This window comes from Neolamprologus multifasciatus, chromosome 18, assembly GCF_963576455.1.
Source record: "Neolamprologus multifasciatus chromosome 18, fNeoMul1.2, whole genome shotgun sequence".
NCBI classification, from domain to species: domain Eukaryota; kingdom Metazoa; phylum Chordata; class Actinopteri; order Cichliformes; family Cichlidae; genus Neolamprologus; species Neolamprologus multifasciatus.
The window spans coordinates 4,646,676-4,668,801 of NC_140456.1; the positions used below are offsets into that span (position 1 = coordinate 4,646,676).

At 42.7% G+C, this 22,126-nt stretch overlaps 1 protein-coding gene across 1 annotated transcript; it reads right to left on the reverse strand.

Annotated features, from left to right (window-relative positions):
• Positions 1-12,414: 12,414 nt before the first annotated feature.
• On the reverse strand, positions 12,415-19,177 carry LOC146497126 (uncharacterized). The gene is given in 2 exon segments (XM_085140581.1): positions 12,415-18,453; positions 19,094-19,177. A coding segment is annotated over 1 exon segment (5,268 nt). The 5' UTR covers positions 18,185-18,453; positions 19,094-19,177; the 3' UTR covers positions 12,415-12,916.
• Positions 19,178-22,126: the final 2,949 nt, after the last annotated feature.

Consider the following 22,126-nt stretch of genomic DNA (forward strand, 5'->3'; position numbering starts at 1 on the left):
CCTCACGAAATGGGAGAACCAGTTTAACGTGCTTAGTGATGTCAAAACCTGTTGAGACAGCGGTGGATGTACTAGGATGACTAGAGGCAGATGTGGACGGCTTACGCTCCAGCTCCAAAGCTCTGACACGGAGGTGCATTGCTTGTACCTCAAGCTCTTTAGCACGGGTTTCCACCTCCCTTATACGGAGGGTCAAACGGAGATCCTCCGTAGACCGCCCTGCCAGGGGTTCCCCGGCCGTACCAGACTCAGCTGCTTCAGACTCCGCCTCAGCAGCATCAGAGTCTACCTCAGCTGCATCAGACTCCACCTCAGCCGGGAGCACGTTAACAGGCCCTTTGGCATCCGGCTCCGGCTCAGTCTCCGGAGCCACCTTCACAGCCTCACCCCCAGGCTGCTCTACAGCTGCCTTCGGGGCAGGAAGGATGCCTCGCTCCACCAGCCCTGCACACAAAGCATCCTTAACCTCCGCTTTACGGCACTATAGGACACTTGAACATCATAAAAACTAGCAATAATGAGCAAATCAGCTTTCCTGCACTTCACTATTTTATCCAATGAAGGTGAAGTAACAAAATCATCCAAAGAAAACTCCATAATCTCACACACCTACTATCTCCACATCAAGAACTGCCAAACAGACCAAAACACACGAAAACCACAGAAGGCGGCAGAGGACGAGCCCCCAATTCATGTTACGACCCGTGTAGGGCCAGGCAATAACATGAGTGAGGCACTCGCTTCCCCCCCAAGACCCAAGCAGCCACAGGAAACAAATCCTTAGTTACTGTGATTTATTTACAATGTGAAAAAAGGAACCAAAACGGGAGTGTCAACACTTCAGGGTGAGCCAAGGCCAAAACAATAAACAAAACAATCTACACAAATCCCGCACCCCTGACCTCACCAAAACAAAGTCAAAAATAAAACAGAGTCTAACCTCCTTAACTAACAAAACAGGAGAAAACGGGTGATCAAAAGAAACGGCAGCTCACCCCTACCCACTCCACTTCCAACTTCAAGCGCACTGCAGCCAGCGGCTGCCACGGAATACTGCTGGGCCGTGAGGAGAACGCAAGACCTCTCCCTGTAGCGCTCCAGCCTCCTTTTAATGGGCGGGTCCTCCAGCTGGAACCAGTCACGTCGGGCGTATCCACGCACCAATCGAAGCAGGGCCCTGGCACAGCTAAATTAACATAAAATACATCACCTGCACAAAACAACACGTAACATACAGTTCGTAACACCCCCTTCCATAAGAATTAAACAACCCTCCATTGTTTAATTCCCAAACTATGAAATTGCTCTCGACAGGGCGTCAGCGATGACATTTTCCGTCCTTTCTTATGTTTGATATGCAGGTTAAAATCTTGCAAAAGAGGGACCAACGCATAAGTCTCTGATTTGAGTTTTGCATCTGGGAGAGAAACACCAATGGATTGTGGTCAGTGAATACTTGAACAGGGATAGAGCTGGATCCGATATACACCTCGAAATGCTGCAGGGCTAACAACAAGGCAAGGGCTTCCTTTTCAATAGTGCTGTAGTTAATCTGATGTTTGTTGAACTTTTTTGAAAAATAACAAATAGGGCGATCCACCCCGCATGGTCTAGCGTCAACCTCGAGCTTGAAAGGGGACATGAAGTTAGGTGCCGTAAGAACAGGGGAACTGCACAGTAATGCTTTCGCAGACTCGAAAGCAGTCTGACACACAGGCGTCCACACAAAAGGCTTCACCGGACTGATCAAATCGGTGAGAGGAACAACAACAGTGGCAAAGTTCTTACAAAAACCTCTGTAATAACCACACATTCCCAGAAATCGGCGCAGCGCCCTTCTCGTTTGTGGGACTGGAAACTCAACGATCGCCTGTATTTTCGCAGTCACCGGCAGTACTTGTCCCTGACCCACCTGTTTTCCTATATGTGATGGTGGCTCTGGTGGTTGTAACAGTTATGACAACTGTTTCAACGAGGTTTTCTGAAAACGGCTGAAAACGAGAGAGAGTGTTTGTAAGTGGTCAGACCAGGTGGATGAGTAAATGACAACATCATCCAAGTAGGCATCGCAGTTATTCACGCCTGCCAGTACTTTGGCCATAAGGCGCTGGAAAGTAGCGGGTGCATTACGCAACCCAAACGGCATAACCGTGTACTGGAGAAAATGATCTGGCGTGACAAAAGCAGATATTTCAGATGCTCTGGGAGTTAAAGGTACTTGCCAGTAACCTTTTAACAGATCAAGTTTGGTTACAAAAGATGCCGATCCCACTCTATCAATACAATCCTCCATTCTAGGAAGAGGAAATGAATCAGGTTTGGTAACAGCGTTAACTTTCCTGTAATCATTACAAAACCGAGGAGTGTTGTCAGATTTTGGTACCAGCACACACGGCGAACTCCATGCGCTGGCGCTCGGAATGGCTAAACCGTGTTCTAAGAGATAGTCAGCTTCCTTCTGCATTATCGCTCTTTTCACTGGGTTCACTCGATAGGCATGCTGCTTAATCGGTTTATGTCCTTCCACGTCAATGTCGTGGCACAGGACAGCAGTTTGACGAGGATGATCAGAAAAAAAGTGATAAATTATTCTCTATCAGATCAGTGATGTCAGCTCGAGTGGGCTCAGATAGGTGGGCTAAATAAGTGTCTAAATCATTTAAGATCTCCGAATTTTTCAACCGGCCGCTACCCAGCGCTTCACTTTTCTGGAGCAGTCCGTCATTAGAGGGTTCATAAGGAGAAACAACACTAGCGGCGCACACTGGAGATGGCGCACCCGAAGGGCTCCTCGAGTGATACGATTTTAACATATTGATATGACAAACCCTAGACTTTCTCCGGCGGTCTGGGGTCTGGATCACATAATTGTTGTCACTGAGTTTCTGTTCCACCACATATGGGCCAGCGAACCGGGCTAACAAACTGGACCCTACCACAGGCAGCAACACCAACACTTTCTCGCCCGGCTGGAAACTTCTGCAAACAGCCTTTTTATCATAGCGAGCTTTCATTTTAGCCTGCGTATGTGACAGACTTTCTCGAGCTAACTGACATGCAAGGTGGAGTTTTTCCCGAAGTCCGCTAACATAATCCAAGACATTATGCTGAGTTTCAGAAGTCTCTGAAAACCACTTCTCCTTCAGAAGCCGGAGGGGACCGCGGACCACATGTCCAAACACCAGATCCATCGGACTGAATCCCAAGGATTCCTGAGTGGTCTCCCTGACGGCAAATAACAATAACGGCAGACCCTCGTCCCATTCTCTACCTGACTCTGCGCAGAACTTGCGCAGCATAGCCTTGAGGGTTTGATGGAATCTCTCCAGAGCACCTTGACTTTCCGGGTGGTATGGACTTGATTTTACATGTTTTATGTGCAACTCCTCCACAACCTGTGCAAACACTTTTGAAGTAAAATTCGTTCCTTGGTCTGTTTGAATAACCTTTGGAAGCCCGAAAGTAGAGAAAAACTTAATTAGTGCTTTTATTACCGGTTTTGCCTTCAGCGTGCGTAGTGGAATTGCCTCCGGGAACCTTGTTGCTGAACACATTATTGTAAGTATGTATTGGTGTCCGGATTTAGTTTTTGGCAGGGGACCCACAGAATCCAATATTACTTTTTCAAACGGCTCACCTATTACTGGAATAGGATGTAACGGAGCAGGTAGGATTGGTCTGTTAGGTTTCCCCGCCATCTGACATGTAGTACAGGTACGGCAATATGCCACCACATCAGCTTTCAGCCCCGGCCAAAAGAAGTTGCGCAACACCCGATGATAAGTTTTGTTCACCCCGAGATGTCCAGCCATGCTGGCATCATGCGCTAAGCTAAGCACCTGCCCTCAATGTGGCTTCGGCACCACCACCTGCGTAGCACCAGGCAAACCACTATGGTCAGGGGACCACCTTCTCATAAGAACTCCGTCTTGCACAAAAAAAAGAAGTGGGGGGATTTACTTTCTGCACTCGCGGCTGCAGATATAAAACAAGGAGCCAGTGATGAGTCCTTCGGCTGAGCGGTTATCAGTGCATCCCTATTCAACTTTTCATCCAACTCTGGCATCAGTTTTGTCACATCATTGCCGCTTCTTATTCTGCCACTCTCACAGCTGGGGAACTTTCTTTCATCTAGCGTCGCCATAAATGTGTCAGCGACATTCACAACGTCGTCAAATTTGCGCGATTGCGCACGAGTAATAGCACAAACAGGAAACGCACTTGATATAGGGGTGACAGCATCAGTAACAGAAGCAACAGGCGTTTCCACCACTTCAGGAGGGGGAAAAACTGTCCCACCAGCCAAGTCATTTCCCAGAATAAATGAAACCCCTTTAATAGGCAACTGGGAACTCACGGCAACTTTAACATGCCCCGTTATTACGGGCGAATGCAAATGCACCTTGTGTAGCGGCGCCCGAAGAACGCTCATCTTAATTCCCCAAACTAACACATCTGAATCACAAGCAGTTTTATCTGACAATGGCAGTACACTGTCCAACATAAATGACTGATGCGCACCTGTGTCCCGAAGAATAGTAACAGGCACTTTATCCCTCTCTTCTCCCGTCACAGAAACAAAGCCTTTGGTGATAAATGGTTTAAAACGTGGCTCTATTTCAGCATCCGCATGGTGCAAATCACGGGTGGAATGCATTTTAGGCGAAGGGACAACTTTAATAAGACCTACGCCGGCTGGATTTTTAGAGCCTTTGCGCTGCTCCTTCCTCCGGAGCGCAGGACAGGCAGCGATCAGATGTCCGGGTTCGCGACAATAAAAACAGTCGCGATTACCACCATCCTCCTGTCTATCCTTCAGTCCTACCTTTGGTGATCTTATCTTCCTCTCCTGTCCCACCCTGATATTTTGTGCGACAGCGGCTGAAAATATAGTTTTGTGAGTGAGAGTAAACTCATCAGCCATCACTGCCGCTTTAGCAAGTGACGACACCTTTTGCTCATTCAGGTAAATGACTACTTGGTCCGGCAAACATCTTTTGAATTCCTCTAACAAAAGAAGCTCTTTCAGCCCCTCAAGATCCTTTACTTTACTGGCCTGCAACCATCGTTCAAACAAGTGACTCTTTTCACGGGCAAACTCCACAAATGTCTGATTGGCAGTTTTTTCACACTTCCTAAATTTCTGACGGTAGGCTTCTGGGACAAGCTCATATGCCTGCAACACAGTCTTCTTCATAATGTCATAATCCAGGCTATCTTCAATTGATAAACTGGTACACACCTCCTGGGCTTTGCCGACCAGTTTGCATTGCAATAGCAGTGGCCAAAACTCCTTCGGCCAGCTTAACGCGGCCGCTATACGCTCAAAAGCGTTAAGTCCACTTCGGCCTCACGAAATGGAGGAACCAGTTTAACATGCTTAGTGATGTCAAAACCCGTTGAGACAGCGGTGGATGTACTAGGATGACTAGAGGCAGATGTGGAGGGCTTTCGCTCCAGCTCCAAAGCTCTGACACGGAGGTGCATTGCTTGTACCTCAAGCTCTTTAGCACAGGTTTCCACCTCCCTTATACGGAGGGTCAAACGGAGATCCTCCATAGACCGCCCCGCCAGGGGTTCCCCGGCCGTACCAGACTCAGCTGCTTCAGACTCCGCCTCAGCAGCATCAGAGTCCACCTCAGCTGCATCAGACTCCACCTCAGCCGGGAGCACGTTAACAGGCCCCTTGGCATCCGGCTCCGGCTCAGCCTCCAGAGCCACCTTCACACCTCCGCCGCCAGGCTGCTCAACAGCTGCCTTCGGGGCAGGAAGGATGCCTCGCTCCACCAGCCCTGCACACAAAGTGTCCTTAACCTCCGCTTTACGGGCACTATAGGACAGTTGAACATCATAAAAACTAGCAATAATGAGCAAGTCAGCTTTCCTGCACTTCACTATTTTATCCCATGAAGGCGAAGTAACAAACTCATCCAATGAAAACTCCATAATCCCACACACCTACTATCCCCACACCAAGAAAACTGCCAAACAGACCAAAACACACGAAAACCACAGAAAAGGGCAGAGGACGAGCCCCCAATTCATGTTACGACCCGTCTAGGGCCAGGCAATAACATGAGTGAGGCGCTCGCATCCCCCCCCCCCCCCCCCAAGACCCAAGCAGCCACAAGAGACAAATCCTTTAGTTTCACTGTGATTTATTTACAATGTGGAAAAAAAAGGAACCAAAACGGGAGTGTCAACACTTCAGGGTGAGCCAAGGCCAAAACAATAAACAAAACAAATCTAAACAAATCCCGTACCCCTGACCTTACCAAAACAAAGTCAAAAATAAAAACAGAGTCTAACCTCCTTAACTAACACAAAACAGGAGAAAAACAGGTGATCAAAAGAAAACGGCAGCTCACCCCTACCCACTCCACTTCCACAACTCTCAAAAGCACTGCAGCCAGCGGCTGCCACGGGAAGACTGCTGGGCCGTGAGGAGAAACGCGAAGACCTCTCCAGCTGTAGCGCTCCAGCCTCCTTTTAATGGGCGGGTCCTCCAGCTGGAACCAGTCATGTCGTTGCAGTGTATCCATGCACCAATCGGAGCAGGGCCCTGGCACAGCTAAATTAACATAAGACATAAAACCTGCACAAAACAAACACGTAAACATGCAAGGTCGTAACAGGCCATATTATATTTACATTACCAAAGTGAGATGACTTTAGTCTCATGAACAACATTAGCTAATTGTTATTTATTAGCTAACATTTAAATGACTGTTCAGTACAGAAATGAAGCCCAACAATCATGTTTTACAGTCCTGTGGTCTCAGCCTCAGATACTTATTAAATCACACAGAGCTCATGTAGAAACAAATGAACAAAATATGTTCTCCTTCATTTCTGTGCTGTGTCGCAGGTCGGACTAGAGGTTTATGTTGATGCCATTTTATTACTTACAAACTAATATCGCCATCTGGTGGTTATAAAGTTTATGACAAAAGTTAATGCTTGTCCACATTTAAAGACTGCTTCAAAAAGAGGACTGAACCAAGGGCGTAGATTTGGTTTTGGCATTGGTGGGGACGGATGATTCAACCATCGAACCCTGCCTTGTTTCTTTTTTTTTTTTTTTTTTTCCTTTTTGTCTTTGCTTCTTGGTAAAAAAAAAAAAAAAAAAAAGGAGAAATATACTTGCCTACATATCCTATTCTGCATGCTTTTAAACCACTTAAAATTACAATTCATAGTTTTATATGTGAATTAGATAATGTTAAATTATATTAAACAAATGACTGACTAAGTATTTTAGACTTTAGTTTACTTCAGTCATATTCCATATAAATCAGGTATCATACAAAAATAAAAATAGCTTCAAATACAGTCATGACAATAAAAGAAAATGACTTTAAGGACTTAACAACATTAGTTCAGTTATATTACACCAACATCTCTGATACATTAGCACTAAGGGAACACTGAATGACCTGGTGGGTTTTGTCCATAAAACTACTCGTCTAAGATTACCACAAAGTAAAAGATCTCTCAGCAAAATTATGCAACATTTTAGGCACTATTGCCCCGATCAAATCAGTGAGCTGGGATGTTTTATTCTAAACATGAACTACTGTTACAGCAACAGACATGGACTACTGGTGACCCACACAACAACTCAATGTCCACTATGTGAAGGAGCCAAACACATGCCTGCTCCTCTCGTTAACTGAGATAAACTGCTGGCATATTTGTTTTACATCTATACTGTCCAGTCTCTCCTGGTGGACACACAGCAGCATTGTTTAATCTCATTTGAGTCATTGTTGACCTTTGCCATCTTTTTAGTCTTCTGAGAGCACTGAAGCTTCTTTCAGCCTCAGTACATGAGTTTTATCCTCAGATTAAAATTATTATTATGTGCTTGATGTGCCTCACCTTTGGCTCTTCCCCTCTGACTGCACTAGGACATATTGCCACCTGATAAAATAACACATGGATTCGTGCCATATAAAAAGTGAGACATGTCAATTCAGATTCTTTGTCAAATATACACTAATGAATCAATTTACATCAGCAGCCTAACAATTGTCATGATAATAAATACTAGTTAATCTATAGCACCAAATCATCAGTCAGTCACCTGTGACCTCACCTCTTCACCTCTGTCTGAGCTACAACATGGCAGAGCTGCCTCTGGGTCCTCTTCACACACTGAGGTTAATTATGGAGTTCCACAGGGTTCAGTGCTAGGACCAATTCTGTTTACATTATACATGCTTCCCCTAGGCAGCATCATTAGAAGACATAGCATACATTTTCACTGCTATGCAGATGACACCCAGCTCTATCTGTCCATGAAGCCAGATAACACACACCAATTAGTTAAACTGCAGGAATGTCTTAAAGACATAAAGACCTGGATGGCCACTAACTTTCTGCTTCTTAACTCAGATAAAACTGAGGTCATTGTACTCGGCGCTGAAAAGCTTAGAAATATGGTATCTAACCAGATTCTTACTCTGGATGGCATTACCTTGGCCTCCAGTAACACTGTGAGGAACCTTGGAGTCATTTTTGACCAGGATATGTCCTTCAACGCACATATTAAACAAATATGTAAGACTGCGTTCTTCCATTTGCGCAACATCTCTAAAATTAGAAATATCCTGTCTCAGAGTGACGCTGAAAAACTAGTTCATGCATTTATTACTTCCAGGCTGGACTACTGCAATTCATTATTATCAGGATGTCCAAAAAACTCACTGAAAAGCCTTCAGTTAATCCAAAATGCTGCAGCAAGAGTACTGACAGGGACTAGAAAGAGAGAGCATATTTCTCCTGTTTTGGCTTCCCTTCATTGGCTTCCTGTTAAATCCAGAATTGAATTCAAAATCCTGCTCCTCACATACAAGGTCTTAAATAATCAGGCCCCATCTTATCTTAATGACCTTGTAGTACCATATCACCCTATTAGAGCACTTCGCTCCCGCTCTGCAGGCCTACTTGTTGTTCCTAGAGTATTTAAAAGTAGAATGGGAGGCAGAGCCTTCAGTTTTCAGGCCCCTCTTCTGTGGAACCAGCTTCCAGTTTGGATTCAGGAGACAGACACTATCTCTACTTTTAAGATTAGGCTTAAAACTTTCCTTTTTGCTAAAACATATAGTTAGGGCTGGACCAGGTGACCCTGAATCCTCCCTTAGTTATGCTGCAATAGATGTAGGCTGCCGGGGGATACCCATGATGCATTGAGTTTTTCCTTTCCAGTCACCTTTCTCACTCACTATGTATTAACAGACCTCTCTGCATTGAATCATACCTGTTATTAATCTCTGTCTCTCTTCCACAGCATGTCTTTATCCTGTCTTCCTTCTCTCACCCCAACCGGTCGCAGCAGATGGCCGCCCCTCCCTGAGCCTGGTTCTGCCGGAGGTTTCTTCCTGTTAAAAGGGAGTTTTTCCTTCCCACTGTCGCCAAAGTGCTTGCTCATAGGGGGTCATATGATTGTTGGGCTTTTCTCTGTATCTATGAAGCGCCTTGAGGCGACATTTGTTGTGATTTGGCGCTATATAAATAAAATTGAATTGAATTGAATTGAATCCACCCATTCACACACACTGGTGGTGACAAGCTACATTGTAGCCACTAGGGCTGCCACAAACGATTATTTTGATAGTCGACTAGTCACCCATTATTTTTGCGATTAGTCGACTAATCAGATCGTGCATCAATTGGATGTATAACGTACAGTTTATTGCACCAGCAGCATTTGCTCTTATATAACTGTCATTAGCTTACAGCTTTAAGTGTTTAAGGTATGTGCTAACTAAAAATAAAGACAAGATGATAGTTTATTAAATTTTAATGAAATTTGCAGATTGTTTCGGTGAAGTTTAATAAACTCCTTGCTATCTAAAATATAACAGGACACCGGAGTATATTCTCGAGCATCTCACACTTCTGATAATCAGCTGTCTGCTTGATGTTTATTCAGCTGTGTAAAAACTATAACTTTATTTCTCAGCCGAACTGATTTACTCAGGAACAAATAAAATACTAAAAAAAAGCCAAACAATAACATTTTGAAGTTATCTAAGTGACTTATGTATGTTTAACCTGAGTAGTGAAAGACAGCGGTGGGTTTGAAAACGATTTGCCGGGAGTCCGGTGTTCTCACGGCTCTAGTGAGCCTTGCCCCCGGCTAGCTATCGAGCTAGTGGGTAACAGACGTCTCCGAAAACGTCGGAGCGCTTTTGAAAATATGTGGTGTGTTGATAAACTGAGCAGATATTTGCGGTTGTTAAACGTTTATTTTGTGACCCAGAAAGAATAATAAGAGTAATATTAAAACTAACTAGCTGCCGCCATTGTTGACAACTGCGCTGGGCCGCGCTATGAATTCTGGGACAGAGCTACTTCTTCTTCTTCGGGGTTTAACGGCAGCTGGCATCCTTGTACATGCAGTGCTGCCATCTTCTGTTTCAGTCCGTTATTACACTCTTAAATCCTACCACTTATTCCTGCGTCTTTTGGGATCTTACAAAGCTTTAAATTAGTCATAGACAATTTTAATTGTCGACATAATCATGACTAGTCGACTAATCGTGGCAGCCCTAGTAGCCACAGCCGCCCTGAGGCGCACTGACAGAGGCGAGGCTGCCGGACACTGGTGCCGCCGGGCCCTCTGACCACCACCAGTATGCAGCGGGTGAAGTTTCTTGCCCTAGGACACAAAGACCGAAACTGTCAGAGCCAGGGCTCGAACCGGCAACCTTCCGATTACAAGACAAACTGCCAACTCTTGAGCCACGATCGCCCCAATTAAATAAGTAAGGTTGGTTTGAGAGAATGAGACAAGCATGACCTGTAATCTAGCAAAACATTCAGCAGTGTAGTGGGTTACTTTGTAACGAGTTAGGGTACTCTACTTTTTTGAAAAATGTACATTAACTAAAACTAAAGTGTTAGCTTCTTGCACTACATAATTTGTATGTTTGTTATTTTTCTAAAAAAAAAAGTATTTTTTTATTTCATGACTTTATCTCAAAAAGAAACTAAATCTGGACTTCAGCCTGGTTTTTGGGCCACCTGCAGCGTAGCCGAAGTGCTGTGATACGCCTGTGCCCTGCTCCTGACCCTGTGTGTGTGTTTGTGTGTGTGAGGGTTTTCTAAAGAGAGGGTATTTTGCTTGTACAATTTGGTAGCTGCTAGGGTATTAAAATTGTATTTTAAAAAATCCATGGCATTTTATCTCACTGGCAGAATTTAAGTGATGCAAAAATACATTTACATTACATGTCTTAAAGAATTCTGGGTCCTCCTCCTGCAGGTATACAGGAAGGGCACGAAGTACTGCAGTGCGTTTCACGTTGACATCAGGCGCCTCCTAAAAAGGGAAAAGAAAAGTTTATTTAACGCAAAGTTTTCAGGTGTCATTCTTTGGGGAGAATACATGTTTATGAAACTGCATGGCATCGGACTCTACTAAATTTTGGAGACATTTCTTTTAAGATACAACCTTTCTGTCTCTTGTGACAAAGAGTCTGTTTCTTAATCATTTGACAAAAACCCTACACAGTATTTTAAAATAGTGTTCTCCAGATCAGAGCTGTAATCTATATAGAACAAAAGCAAGGAAAAATTGTGTGTTTATCAGTGAAACTTTTAATTTGTGTTAATTTTATCATTATCAAATCTGCATTTTAAGGGACTTAATGAATGGTTTCTTCTAAAAATTAGAAATGATTGAGTCATTTCACATCATATGAAAATATTAATTTTTAATACAAATTTGGCCCTACAAAAATGGAAACTCAGTAACAAAGATTATGGAGATTCTCTAAACACGAGCGAATATCACAGTAAAATTGTTGACTGGGATTTACACATTGGATGTATCCTCAGTGATTTGGTACAATTATACAACATTATTTTATAAGAACTGAACAACTGATGAAACAACTTACTTATGTGACCACATATGAAGTGTTATAACTTACCACAAAAGGTGAACTGTGCCACCGACCCTTGGTAGAGCTGCACATGATAAAAAAAAAAAAAAATGCATTATAAATACTAACACAGCTATTAATAATTAAACTGGCGGGGTACATTTAAGATGTTAATGTCACAAAATAAAATAGGCTGGTAGAAAGAAGTACAAGGTAATGGTAATGGGGGATGCCATGAAAATATATCTTTTCAACATGATTCAGTGTGACAAAGCAGGGGCATGATTTAAAAAAAACAAACAAACAAAAAAACAGGTTTTTTTAACCTAAAAATGTTTTAATGGCCATGAAGAAAGGACTCTTCAATAGATCTTTCAACTCACCTGTGTTTACTGTCTCCACCTGAAATTAATTGCAGTCTGAATTTTTAATTTTTAAAATTTCTAAATATACAACACCTTGCTATATTTCAATTGTTTTAGATAGAAGTTGCCACTGCTAGCTAAGTCACTTTTGAACGATGCTTGTAGTGGCGGCACTCCGTCTCTATTTCACTCTTCTGTACCACCTTTAGGAGTCAGTCCGGCAACATGCATTTGAACGCGAGCAAGTCCAGGTACTTTTCTTGCGTTAAAGATGTTTATTGGAACTTTTCATTTACATGGCAAGACTCGGTCAAAAAAACTGTGTTGCTTCCAGCTTATCCGACTCCCCAACTACGGAATTACAGTGTGCCGGAAGCCCAAAATACTAAAAAGCGCATTAGAATGTTGCACTTCTATATTCTATGCCTTTAACAAAAAAAACACTTTGAAACCAACTAGAAATCACACTCCCAACATCAAACATGCATATCTCTCCTCCAATCATTTTACAAGTACCAATAAAATTAACTTTTAATTGGCTCTTACATCATCCGGCCCCTAATTGGTTAGGTGGGAGAACTAAACAATTACTAACTTACACATTAATCATTAAGAGCCAACCTAATTGTAATGTCCATGAACAAACATTCTTTCTCTTCATCGCTTGGATGAAGCCTCCTCCAGAAGACACAACTTGTTAACGGGTCTTTCCAGGATGTTGCTTTTAGTTTTTACTTTCAATCTTCGGACTGTTCCACTTGAGTCTGGCAACGTCTCAACCACTCTCCCCATGAGCCAGGAGTTGCGTGGAGAAGAACTGTCCACCAGCAGCACACGATCTCCGACCATGAAGTTTCTTCTCGGTTTCAGCCACTTCTGGCGCTCTTGCAGAAGTGGAAGATATTCACGAGTCCATCTAGTCCAAAACAAATCTGCTAGATATTGAACCTGTCTCCATCTTCTTCTGGTGTATGCATCATTTTTGTTGAAGACACCTGGAGGCATGAGGGGCTGTGACTTAAGCAGCAGCAGATGGCTCGGCGTTAAAGCTTCAACGTCATTTATGTCTTCTGAGACACTTGTGAGAGGTCTGCCATTAATAATGCTTTCAATCTCACACATTATCGTATGAAGACAATCTTCATTTGGCACTTGTTCCTTCAAGAGAGCGCTGAGAATTCGACGCACTGTTCGAATTTGTCTCTCCCAAACTCCACCTTGATGTGAAGCAGCTGGGCTGTTAAAAATCCACTTTATACCTTTTGGTTGTAGGACTCTTTCTATTTTGTCGTTATCCAGTCTTTGAATGGCTTCCCTCAACTCCCTTTCAGCTGCAACAAAGTTTGTGCCATTATCTGACCTCATGATGGTAACTTGACCTCTTCTGCAGATGAAACGGCGAATCGCATTGATACAGGAGTCTGTGTCAAGACTGTCTGCAACTTCAATATGTACAGCTCTGAGAGTGAGGCAGGTAAACATGACACCATATCTTTTGACAGTACCCCGGCCCCGCTTGACATCAAATGGGCCAAAGTAGTCGACACCAGTGTTTGTAAACGGAGGTTTGTCTGGTAGAAGACGGTCTTCAGGTAAGTCTGCCATCTTCTGCTCACCAACCCTTCCAGAAATCCTACGGCAAGTTTGACATTTGCTGATTATCTTTCTAATTGCCGAATTGGCTTGAGGAATCCAATATCTGCATCGCAATTGTGCCAGCACATAATTGCGACCGCAGTGACCAGTTCGTTGATGGATGTCTCTCAAAATGATTTCAGAGATTTTGCTGTGTTTAGAAAGAATTGCTGGTTGTTTAGCATTTTCTGGCAAGCCTGATTTATTGAGTCTGCCGCCAACTCTCAGCATCCCATCTCGAAGAACTGGGTCTAATTTGAACAGCTGGCTGCTACAACTGAGCTGTCCTCCCCTCTGTAGGATTTTGATCTCCTCTCCATGATGTTGTTTCTGGCTGAAACGAACAATTACTGATTCTGCAGCCTCAAGATCCTCCAAAGCAAGCGCTTTCTTTCCCATTGCAGATTTAAACGTCTCCATGTGCACTTGCAACTTTAACTTTTGCTTTTCAGGATCATTTTCATTCTTCTGGACTATTTTTGAGTACTGTTGTCTTTCTTCTTTTAACATCCACAGCACCTTCCTTAGCTTCATTATCCAGGCTACTGCTCTTTTCAGTTTATTCCAGTCTGAATAGTAGTCAATCACACGTTTCATTGGTTCCATGCCTTCCCCAACTTTCAGTATATTAACCGTTGCTGAAGTCTTGACTTCTGGATCATTTTGAAGGTTTTCCTTCTTTCTTACTGGCTGTTCTGGCCATTCGTTTTCATCTAGAAGATAGTTCGGCCCGTGAATCCATGAACCTCCTTCCAACAGATCTTTAGCCTTTAAGCCTCTGCTTGCTTGATCTGCAGGATTTTCTGCCTATGTCACATACTTCCATTGTGATGGCTTGGTTGCTTCTCGAATCAGTGAAACTCTATTTGCAACAAATGTTTTGAAGCGAGATGTTTCGCTATCAATGTATCTAAGCACAGTTGTGCTGTCCGTCCAGAAGACTGATTGTTGCAGAGGAACTTGAAGTTCTTGTCGCAGTAATCTGTCCATCCTCACTGAAATCACTGCTGCAGTCAGCTCAAGCCTAGGAATTGTGACTTGCTTGAGCGGAGAAACTCTTGATTTCCCAATGAGAAAGGCACAATGTCTCTTGCCTTGTCTATTTTCCATCAACAGGTAAGAGACAGTTCCATATGCGTAATCTGAAGCATCGGAAAAATGGTGCAACTGCGCAACAACAGTGCATCCGAAACCTGTAGGCTCTAGGCATCTACTCACATGGAAGTTGGAGAGGAGTACAACGTCTTCTTTCCATTTTTTCCAAATTTTTGCATGCTTTTCATTGATCTCCTTGTCCCAACCATGCTGCTCTTTACAGAGATCTTTCAACAAAAGTTTTGCAGGCAAGATGACTGGTGCTAGAAAGCCAAGAGGGTCATAAATTGAATTAATGACTGACAAAATGCCTCTTCTGGTCATTGGCTTGTCTTGCAACCTTATAGTGTAAGTGAAGGTATCTGTTTCTGTGTTCCACTGTACACCTAGAGTTCTCTCAACTGGCAAAGTATCATGCCTAAGATCCTGATCTTTCACCTCGTTGGCTCTGTGTTCTTCAGGAATTGACATCAACACTTTTCTACTGTTACTTGTCCATTTTGTTAATGTAAACCCTCCACTGGTACACAGAGCACGAAGATCACTGACTAATTTCACTGCAGCCTCCTCTGTAGCTACACTTTTCAGACAGTCATCTACGTAGAAGTTGCACAGGACTGTCTGAACAGCTTCTGGAGATGCTTCTTCCTTGTGATCTTCTGCCGTTCTTCTTAACGCATATGAGGCGACACTCGGTGAGGAAGTAGCTCCGAAGAGGTGCACCATCATCCTATATTCCTTCATGGGCTCATCCAGCTTGCCATCTGGCCACCAGAGAAAACGAAGAAGATCAGCATCCTTTTCTGATACATTGACTTGGTAAAACATTGATTCAATGTCTGCCATCAGTGCTACTGGCTTTTCACGGAATCTTAAAAGAACACCCACCAGTGTGTTAGTCAGATCCGGTCCCTGCAGTAACTCCTTGTTTAGAGACATATCCTGGTATGAAGCCGTACAGTCGAACACGACTCGCAACTTTCTCTTCTTCGGGTGATACACCCCATGGTGTGGTATATAGAACACTCTGTTGTCGTCACGGCTCAACTGGTGGTCTGGCACTGGAACTGCATAGCCCTTGGTGATGATGTTTTCCATGAAGCACTTATAATCTTCAAAAACCTGAGGATTCTTCTTAAACTTCCTGAACAAACATGCTATCCGCTGCTCCGCAACACAACGGTTGTTTGGCATTTGAAGATTCTCATTCTTAAGTGGCAATCCAATGTTATAGTGTCCATTTTCAAAGATGGTTGTCTTTTCTACTGCTCGTAGAAACTGTTTGTCTTCCTGTGACATTTCCTCTTTGTCATCATAATTACGTTCTGAAAAATCGATGTTATACTGTTGGACCAGTAGCTTCTCAACTTCCACTAAGGAGATACGGCTTACTGAGAAATGTGGTTCTTTGCTTTCTGAGTCATTTAGTTCTTTTCTCATGGGTCCATTCACCACCCAACCAATGGTGGTCTTCACTGCATAAGGACCTCCATTTTGTCCATTAATGATACGCCACGGCTCCATTGCTTTTGCACAGTTGGCTCCTATAAGCAGGTCTACATTAGCCTCTATCTCTGGTAGCCTCACTTCATGTAGATAAGGCCACTTCTGGATGTCTGACTGCTTGGGTATGTTTCCGCTACTCACAGGTATACTAGTGTGAGTGAACACCTTGGGTAAGTCAACGAACTTGGAATCTTCCAACCCACACACTTCCAAGTCTGATATAACAAAACTGTTCATGAGTTTCTGTTCTCCTGGTTTTTCTTGACTCATGGTACTTAGAAGTATCCGTGTAGGCTTTCCTTTAACATTCAGTTTCCTTTGTAGATCTTCCGTGCAAAATGTTGCCGTGCTTCCCGGGTCCAAAAAGGCATATGTCTCTATATATTTATCACTCATTTTAGATTTGATCTTGACTGGTACTATAGAGAGCACACACTCCTCTTCTCCGGCCCCTGTAAGCCCACAAGTCTCTTGACTGACAGGAACTTGAGCACAAGGTGCCTCATTACCATCAGTAACATCCTTCCTTTCTGTTTCCACAGAGCTTTCTTTTTTCCCCATGTGCAGAATGTCTGGGTGCTTTAGTGAACACTCTTTACATTCCATTCTGCGCTTGCAGAACTTGCTGAGATGCCCATAAACCAAACATCCAAAACAGAGTCCCTTTGACTTCAAGAAATCCACACGTTCTTTGTGTGGTTGATTCTTAATCTTGCCACAAGAAGCAAGAGTGTGAGGCTGCTGACAATACAAACATGGCTTCTCAAAGGCACTCACCGTCTTGATTGAATTTTCAGTTTTAACATTTGTTTCTTGTAGTCTTTTGTTCTCGGCGGAAATGTTGGTGGCAAAACTGCTTCCTCGAAACTCCTTCTTTGCTGGATATTTTTCCCTTTGGTCAGTCTTTCCACTTGTCACTGCACGGTAGTCTGGGATATTACCAAAGAGTGGATCCATAGCTATTTTAGCCTGGCGGTCTATAAAGTTCACCAAATCTGCAAATCTTGCTCTTTTGCCCCTCTTTTCTTGGAGTTCAAATGCTTCTACACGCCAACGTTCTCTGGTTTTGTAGGGCAGCTTGGATATCACTGTGCGTAGATTGGTGGGATTATCCATCTCTTCCAAAAATTCAACATCCTCCATGGTGTTGCGACATCCAGTCAGGAACATAGCATAAGCATTTAATGCCTTTGCATCGTCATTTTTCACTTGCGGCCATTTGAGTGCTTTCTCAATGAACGCGCTTGCGATCCTTAGCTCATCTCCATAGTGCTTATGTAGCAACCGTCTGGCCTCGCGGTAACCTTTGCTAGGAGTCATGTGTACACAACTGCGAATTAGCTCCTGTGGTTCGCCAGCAGTGAACTGTTCCAAAAAATACAGCTTATCTTGGTTGTTATCAGTCTTTTGCTCTACTGCATGTTCGAAGGCTCTTATGAAGGCCTTATACTGTAGTGCATCACCTTTAAAAACAGGAATGTCCTTCGATGGCAACTGAGCCAGCTGCTGCTGTTTCACAAGTAACTCAGTGATTACATTCTGTTTCTGCATGACTGACAATAGATCATCACTTCTGTTAACGTGAGCATTAAGCCCATGAGTGGAGACTGGATGAGACAGTTGTGGTACCTGTGAGTTTTGCACTTGTGAATTAGCATGACTACTCACATCAGCTTGTTGTGGGAGCATTATGCCAACTCTTTCCTTTTTAACTCCTCGACCTTGCGATCTTTGTATTGACACATAACTGCTCAGACCATCTTCAGATCTTTCATATTCTTTGAGCACCTTTAATTTTGCTTGACTTTCTGCTAATGCAGTCTCCAACTCTAACTCTTCCTTTTCCGCTTTGACTCTTGCTGTTTCAAGCTCAAGATGTTGCCTAATCCTGGCCAACTCCAACTCAAGTTCTTGCTTTTTCTTCAATGCCGCGGCTCGTTCCAGCAAGGCTGCGTGTTCTGCCTCCTGTTTAGCACGAGTGGAGGAAACTCTAGATGTTGTAGATGCTCGGCTGATTTGAGACCCACGCGAGCTATGAACTGCATCCTTTCTAGCTCCAACCTGTGATGCGCTGTCTTCTGGGTTAACAGCTTCTTCCAAGTCATCTGTAATGTGCTCCTGCTGCTCAGCTTCATTTGGAATCATATGCTTATGATCTTCTGCTATCCATTTCTTTGTTGTTTTCATAAACTCTCTTACTGCTGCCATTTTGGGCTCAAACCAATTGTCCTGGTCAAATATTTTTTCTTCTTCAGACAAAAGGCTCATAACCTGGTTATTGTGACTGTGAAACTCATTCAGAGCCAATGCAAAGTCACTTTCCATCCTTTCTTTCAAATTTTGAAGGTTCTGAGCATCACTCATCATTATCTTTATCTCCTTTATTTTGCCTGTGATTGTTCCTAATGTTCGTCTTCTTAAGGCAATACATCTTTGTAATTTTTCTTCCAAAGCCTTCTCTGTTAACTTACATGTTCTTCCCACCTCTCTTTCATCTGCCATCTTATAAGTTGCAGGGGTTTATTGGCTCAAGTTGCATGCACTATTTGTCTTCTGCTTAGAATTTTTAATAGACATAGTGTAAACCAGCTTCATAACGTGCCAAAAACTCCACATTGACTGCATCAAATCCTGTTTTACAACATGCGGTCCCACAGGCAGAGAGAGAAAAGAGAGCGGGGTTGACGACGGCACACAGTTAAGTTTCACTTTCGTTTTCCACCAAACTTAACGAGCCTCCGAAAGACGTCCTTTCCTCTTACAGCACGAAGTAATAAGAGAGTTTGTTACCTTCTTCTAAAGAATAATCCAAAGAATTATCCGGTTCTGTGCCAGTATCCTTAAGCAGCGCCTTTTATCTTACATTTCGCTAGGCTGCGCCCTTCCATCCGAGCGCCATGCACCCGATCCTCCACATGTCGGTGAAGCGAGTTTTTTTGACTTATGTAGTGGCGGCACTCCGTCTCTATTTCACTCTTCTGTACCACCTTTAGGAGTCAGTCCGGCAACATGCATTTGAACGCGAGCAAGTCCAGGTACTTTTCTTGCGTTAAAGATGTTTATTGGAACTTTTCATTTACATGGCAAGACTCGGTCAAAAAACTGTGTTGCTTCCAGCTTATCCGACTCCAACTATGTAATTACAGTGTGCTGGAAGCCCAAAATACTAAAAAGCGCATTAGAATGTCGCACTTCTATATTCTACACCTTTAACAAAACAGTATTTTGAAATTAACCAGAAATTATATTCTTAATATCAAACATGTATATTTCTCCTCCAATCATTTTACAAGTACCAATAAATTAACCTTTAATTGGCTCTTACAGATTGTAACAACAACAGTTATACATTTTGGTACAACAACATCCAAACTCGTGTCTCAGGTCCTCGTTCCTCCAGAGTAGGAGTGTACCTGGATCACAGAGCAGGTATTTTGTCCTTCTACAGCGTCTCTGAAACCATGACTCTCCTCCACAGAGTCCAGACCACATTCACTCAGCCGCTCTATGCTGGACTTTGGCTTTACTGTGAAGCCACTGCTGAGCTGATTAAAGTGAAATAGACTGAAGTCTTTCATATTGTGGGTTTAAATCTGTATTTTAGTTTCATTTTATTTTCTCTCCATCATTTCTGCACAGAGATCAGCTGTCAGTCAAACATTATGGGTGGTACCTCCACATCTTCTAGTTGTTCTCTTGATGTTTCTGAGTTTTTAAAGGAGATCTTTCCTGTGACTGTTTATGGAGGCTATCACTGCTCATCATCATTTTGATTTACTAAAATATTTCTCCACATGAAAATGTAAACTTCTCTATCCTCTAAATGTTTCTGGAATATTTGTAGTGAAAAATGTCCACATTTCTCTTTATGAGTATGGCAGACCATGTGTGTGTGTTTGTGTTTGTTTTTGTCAAAATCATCAAACAAATGAGGAAAAACTGTGATTTTAATGAATGAATTCATATATTGTGTTGATGTTTTATTGTGTGAATAAACTGGAAGGTTTGACTATAAATCAAACTTTGAACAAAGTCTTTTCTTCTGTCTTCATTCCAGGATCTCACTCAAATCTGATGCAGAAAATATGAAACTAATCTGAGAGAATAACTGAAGCAGTTTTCCTCCTGAAGCATCACAAAGTTCAGAGTTCATGTTTAGAGCAGAAGATTCAGCAGTCGCTCTGTGACCTTTCAACTTTCTTCACTAAAACAGCTTCATTACAGAGAAACAAGTCACATTTTCTTCATGTTCTTAAGTCCTTTCAGATGTTTTTAATGGTCCTTGAATGCAGCATCAGTGTCGCAGGTTTAAAAGGTCACTTTCTGTTGTGTTCAAAGATTTCCTTCAGATATGGTCTTTAATCAGTAAAGCCAGTGATACAGCAGTGTCATTAGCTGTGTTATTGGCACCAGGCTGTGTTTATGTATGTATTTAATTCTGTCTGAGGATGTCTCCAGCATGAAATGTTTACAATTTTATTATTTATTTATTTGTAGCAAAGCGAGAATTTACTGATTAAAGACATATAATCAGACATATTACTTTTACTTTCTGAAAAAGACTCACATAAAGCAGATTTATCACAAGCAAACATCAAGACACATCCTTCATGGCTTAAAGTTGCAGTGGGACTCTTTCGCCATCTGGTGGTTGTAACAGTTATGACAACTGTTCCTGCATATATGTCCCTCCTCAGTGTGAAGAAGACTGGACTCCAAGCTGCTCCTGCTGATCACTGCGTGTTCCTCCTGTGTCTAAAATCTATTTCCATTATGAATCAGGAAACTGTTTGCACCAATCATAAAGGCAATAAAATACGTCACACACTAAGAAATAACAAAAAGGAATTGTGGATTTCAAGGAGATTTTTCCCTCGTTTTTTGAAATCATAAGAATACAAACTAATGCAAGACTGTCATGTTTTCATAAGTTTGTAGAGACACTGTTCTGTTGTATTCTAGGACATCAGTCACTTTTTAAATGCATGCTACTCCTCCTCCTCATCATCATCATCATCAGCACCCATGACCTCCTTTTAGTCTTTGTTTTGTTATTTTTCAGAGTTCAGGAGACGTTCTTATGGGATTTCCACAGTGTACAAGTACTGTTTAGACCCTTTACCTAAAAGAAAAGAGTAAAGTACAAAGTAGATTTACTCACTGCAGGAAAATAATGCCTCAATCTGATATATTGTCTTATATAAAAAACTGAAAGTGATGCATCAAAGTGTAAGCAGCATTTTCCTGTTACAGCTGGTCTAGATGGAACTGATCTGAGGATTTAGTGTTTGTGTTATTACGAGTGCTAAACAGATGGTACAGTGGACACATGTGTGACTCCTGTGATTAAAGCATCTTTCTTTCAGCTTAACGAGTGAACCGTCAGCTCGTTCAAACACACGTTAAAGTCCGTTTGGCTCGACACCACCGAACAGAGGCAGCAATATAACATAGCTAACATTAACAGTGCAGTGAATCCTGCTTGTGCCGTCATATTCAGGACTGCAAACCGACTATTGAACGGCGTATATTTTACAGTAAAGGCTTTAAAACAAAGTAAGTACAAACATCACTAATGTCACATAACTTTGCCGACATGTGGCCAACAGTAATGTTTTAATGTTCTTCATT